Consider the following 5,347-nt stretch of genomic DNA (forward strand, 5'->3'; position numbering starts at 1 on the left):
ATGCAGCAGCAAGGTTTCTTAGTAAAATAACAGGACAATTTTGCTTAGCACTAATTCGTGTGGACTCATACCGCTAAGAGAAAGAGTATTTAATAACTCAGTTGGATAAATACTTCATGTATCATCAAGCAATAAATTGTATTATTTATATGTAACAAATTCCCTGAGGAACTGATCAATTAGGCAAGAGTTTATGTCATCTACAATAGCGTTGAGAGGAGTTAAGATTGCTCAATCAACAAATATGCCTTCATTGCAGTTTGCCATTTTTATTTCTGGGAAAACAAAATCAATACGACCATCTACAACATCCTTAGATTCATCAAAGGGCTCTATTATGTGCCTAGGCACCTGAATTTGTTCAATTTCTGTAGTTTGCAGCTGACCATTGCCCATGGCAAGCAAAAAATTTGCAAATTGGCCATCAGTCCTTGGTCTCATATTGTCAGTGAGCCTGAATCTCTGAAATTGGTTCCAAAGAGAGGAAGAAACTGAACTTGCTTTGATGGCCTCACTTTGTGATTTCCATGGAACAACAGGCAATACTTGCCTAAAATCTTCTCTGAAAACAATAACTTTCCTACTAAAAGGTATAGACGTTGAACACATATCACGCAAAAGAACATCCACAGCTTCAATATTCTCCTTCTTTGCCATTGAAGCTTCATCCCAAATTATTAAAGACGTTTCTTTTAGCAAAGCTGCAAAACTACTTTTCTTAGGAACATAACAAGAGGCTGAAATAGCAAGATTGATTGGAATCTTAAATCGGGAATGTGGTATTCTATCAGTGACTATGTTGGAAGTTGCTATGCCTGATGTAGCAGTAGGCAGTACAATTTTACCCATTGCCCTTGTGGCTGCATAAAGTGTACAATATAGGTAAGTTTTCCCTGTCCCCCAGGCCCGTCAACAAAAAAATGCACATGTTGTCCTGTCGTAACATGATCCATAATAGAGTCAAAAGCATCTTGTTGTTTTGGATTGAGGCTTAAGCATGCTTCCTTATACATATCAAGTATTAGTGAATCTAAGGCGTTAACAATATCTCAAGTCCTTCTTATTTCATCATCTGTCTCATGGATTAGACAATCAAGCCCAAATTCAACAAAAGTTTTTCCTATTTCCTCTAAAAACTACTCAACGGAAGGGATTGTTAACTGCTGAACTTTACCAGCGTGGCTTAAAGAATCACTTAGAAAGCTGAGGATAGAATTTGTTCTAAAGAGCAAGTCGATTGTAAGGATTGCAAATAATAAGTATAGTTACAAATAGACGTCTTAAAGCCCTAGGCATAAGAGTTTCAGAAGCCTCTAACATACATTTTTCCACAGCGTCATCTTCAACTATAAGACCAAGCTTGACAACAGCTTCTTGGTAAGCTGCATGAATGTAACCATCAACATTCCTAAGATCTTCAAAAGACTTAAGGCCACGAACATTTGCAAGCAAAAGGCGCAGATAATAGCGCTCAGCTTAAGATGGGGATACAAATGTTATCCTACCAATGACCTTTTTTTAGTCTCATGCCTAGTCCAAGTTTTTGCAGATGCTTTAAAAAAAATGCTCTGAGTATTCTGAATACAAATATTGCGGTCTATCTGGATTTGCATCATTCATTGCAAAGAATTCTGTCAGAGCAGTTTTATGCCTCTTGCTGTCATTTACAACAGAACCTAGACTTTCACTTGGCCTAAATTGGATAGTTTGAAAATTAGGAAGATGGATTTGAAGAGGCAACACTGGTGGTAACATTTCGAATAGCCCAAAACTGAATAAACGCCAGGCAGCTTCACAAGGAGAAACCCAACGTCCTTATTGGAATTGCTCTATTTCATCTCTAGGTTTCAGATTATCTACAGAAGAAACATTGAAAGAAATACGATCATGCCCCTTATAGACATACTTATAGAGATATTTTACATCCCGAATTGTAGAACACACTTCAACATTCACGTGGCAATCAAATAGTGCTAACAAATGGGGATTATATGGAATGACCCATCAGTTATCCATAGGCTTCTTCCGAATCATTACTGTTTCTCCAGTATCGCGCCTTCTATACATAGGATACCCATCCTCATGGCTAGTTGTCTCAGCTACATATGGTTTTTGATATCCATACTTACAGACACCCATTTGACCCTTATGTTTCATACAAGAGCATTCAAGATTTGCCTTCCCACAAGAGTCATGCATCATGTGAGAGAGCACTGCTTGCCTTAAGTGAGGATTTATTGTTGAAGGGATCTCTGCAGTTACAAAATTATCAAAAGCTCCTGTATCTTTAATCTTATAACCGGGAGCCAATATTAATAAAATATGAGCATGAGCAAGCCCACGTTTTTTAAACTCAACAACATATATCAATGCAGCAACTTCTCCAAAAAAAATTTCCTCCATGATTTGCTTCTTAAGAGCAATTAGCTTTGCATGGAAACCCTTGGAACAAAATCTGGCCTATTTTGAGCAAGCTCTCCAGCAGCGATTTCTTGTTTGATCTCTGGCCAATTATGATTACATGTAATAGTTATGAACAAATCTTGTTTTCCAAACTGCTGCACCAAAGTTATTGCATTCAAGTATCTGCTCTGTAAATCTCTAGGACCACCTAAAAAAGAAGGGGGTAATATGACATAATGACCCGTATTTGCAGAATTTTTTTCTCCGCTTTCTAAATAATCAAGAATTCCTTGATTAAGATTAGCACAAATAGCAGCCTTATTTCAAAGGAAAAAATCCAGTCTTGTGTTTTCTAGTTTTACATAAATGTCAACTATATATTGCTGCAGCAATTGTGCAGAGAGCAGTAAATATTTTCCTTTCCTTATTTGCAACTTAAATGCACAATACCCTCTACAGGAAATCTTTTGCACTCTATTGCTCTTTCCATTAGATGCACCTGCATTATATACATAAAATATAAAATTAACAATAAAAACAAAATAAGCTTATTAACTAATAATCCCATGAATGAGAATTACATAAAAAGATGGTATAACATAACACATAGTGTTTTGGGTGTTTTTGTCCCTCGGGAGAGTTACATCACAAAGTGTGGTCCACGCGTGAGCTGTACCTGCAAAACAACGAAGACCCCAGGTGGTTGGAGCTCCGCCTCCGACGATCAAGTTAGTAACTTGAGTAGGAGTAAAAAGGTGCGGAAATTTAGGTAGGGATCTGCTCGGATTCAAAGCTCAGGATGTCTTTATCAAAGAGTAAACTATGTAATAAATGGTTAAATATACCTTCAAAAGGAGGAAATCTCCCTATTTATAGGGTCCTCGGGAATTGTGCCCCTGATTAGGTCATCAAGCCCTAATCATTGGTGGGCTGCGTCGCTTTGCGGCTTTCTCGGGATTTAGGCCATGAAGGCCGCCCTTTTTTCCCATTTCTTTGGAATGACACGTGTCAAACAGGGATTGGTCCTATTTGGAATAACCCTAAGGTGACACGTGTCACATTCTGACTAGACCACGTGTTAGGGTAAAATTACCCCAACATTTGCCCCTCACAGATGTGACGTGGCATCTGTGACAGGTGTCACTCTTCCATTGGGGGTGATTTTACCACCAACTTTTGACTGTTCACCTTCTGCAGAAATTACGGAGATACCCCTGAATTTACCCCCTATATGTAGCCGTTTACCCTCATTTTTTGTACGTTTCCAAAAAAAATTAAGAGAGATAAACTTTAGAGAGAGAGAGCCTGCTTTCACGTCTGAGTCAAGTGCTAGCAATCAAGCTCATTTCCGCCTGCCCCAGACGGTTCCGCCTAACCTTCAGATATCAACTCTTAAAGGTACCACCTCTGTCTCTCTCAGCTCTTTTCATTTTTTCCTGCTTGTATATATTCTTTGCAATAAATGGATGCATCACCAACACACACGGCACAACCTAGGTAAGAGTCCAGCCGGTCACCTGGTACGGTTGAGTCTAGGACTGGGAGTGCCGCCTTAGGGTGTTGGAACCACCCTTATGCTTGGAATCCGACCATCTATGTGTCTGTGCAGGACACAATGGCTATGACAATGCAGACGACAAGAGATCCTAACTATAGGAGCGAGGGCTCAGGCGGGCAACCGCCTGAGGGGGAGACGTCAAGTAGGGAAAACTAGACGGCCGCTAAGAGGTCTCCCCCGGGTGCCCCTTCAACCCCTGGGGATTCATTCCTTGATGAGTGCGATCAGGGAGAAGGTGAGGAGGCCATCTCTATGCCCTTCTCGCAAGATGAGGGGTCATCCGGGGAAAGCTCCGCCTCTAGCTCCGAGAGCAGTGTTGAGCCTATGTCGCCGCTTGAGGATAGTGAGGTGGAGGAGAGGAAAAAATGGAGTGAGAAGGACGACTCCTTCCAAATCCACGTCTCTGCCAAAGACACGGCAAACATGGACAAAGACTTGGAAAACTTCAAACTCATGCGCCCCCTAGCCGGAAATTATACCATCCGGGTTCCGCCTGCAGAAGGCACCGTCTCTTGGAAAGATGACGAGAGGAACGCCAATGCCTACTTTGGCTGTTATAAGGCGGCGTTCCTAGTTGGGCTAATATTTCCACTTCACGAGGCGGTGAAGGCAATTCTAAGTGGCTATGGCCTGGGAGTCTGGCAACTTACCCCCAATTCTTGGGCTAACATTCTTGGGTATGTTGCCGCCTGTGAGTTCCAAGGGCTGCATCCCAGCTGGGAGGCCTTTGCCCATATGCATTACTTGAGTCGTAACCCAGGCGGCTGGAGGGCGTGGTACACATTGACCACCCTCCCTAAGTACATGATGACCTTGGACAAGGTGTCCAAGTTCAACGTTTGGAAGCACCGCTTCTACTTACTGTCTGCGCCTAGCCGGCGAGAAAATTTTGAACTACACCAGTACAATAAGAAGCCCGACCTTCTGGGCCGGAAGTGTTATCTTCCTCGGATTCCGGATGAGGATTACAACAAAATAATTGAACAACTTTTTTGGTCTTGAAGATGCTACCTTGTCAACCAGGGAAAAAATAAAGGTTCCAAAGAACTGGATTCCAAAAAGTGCCTGGTTCAGAGACAAGGCCTTTTTATCCGCCTGCGGGCTCAGCACAATGTTCACCAAACGTATGCGCCTGACCTTAAGACCGTCTGGGGTACTTCCGCGCCAAATTGGCAATTACTGATGTTTTTTGCTCTTTTTTGCAGAGGAAGCTTTAGCCATGCTCCCAGACGAGAAGACACCCAAGAGGTCCTCCGCCGCCATCCGCAGAGATCTGGCAGAAAAGCAGGTGGCTGCTATCAGGGCCAAGGTAAGACGCCTGACCCCACTTTACTTTAACTTCCAAGCTTTATTTCCGGATGCATGACTAACTTCCATCCACTTTGC

At 42.1% G+C, this 5,347-nt stretch overlaps 1 protein-coding gene across 1 annotated transcript; it reads right to left on the minus strand.

The window, feature by feature from the left end:
* Nucleotides 1-231: 231 nt before the first annotated feature.
* On the minus strand, nt 232-1,755 carry LOC145632358 (uncharacterized). The gene is made up of 3 exons (XM_081684717.1): nt 1,586-1,755; nt 1,323-1,408; nt 232-860 (listed from the first exon to the last, which is right to left on the minus strand). The coding sequence occupies exons 1-3, from the start codon at nt 1,753-1,755 to the stop codon at nt 232-234; spliced, it is 885 nt and encodes a 294-aa protein (XP_081540843.1).
* Between the last annotated feature and the right edge of the window lie 3,592 nt (nt 1,756-5,347).

The sequence above is a fragment of the Chenopodium album genome, chromosome 1 (genome assembly GCF_948465745.1).
Source record: "Chenopodium album chromosome 1, dcCheAlbu1.1, whole genome shotgun sequence".
Lineage (NCBI taxonomy): Eukaryota > Viridiplantae > Streptophyta > Magnoliopsida > Caryophyllales > Amaranthaceae > Chenopodium > Chenopodium album.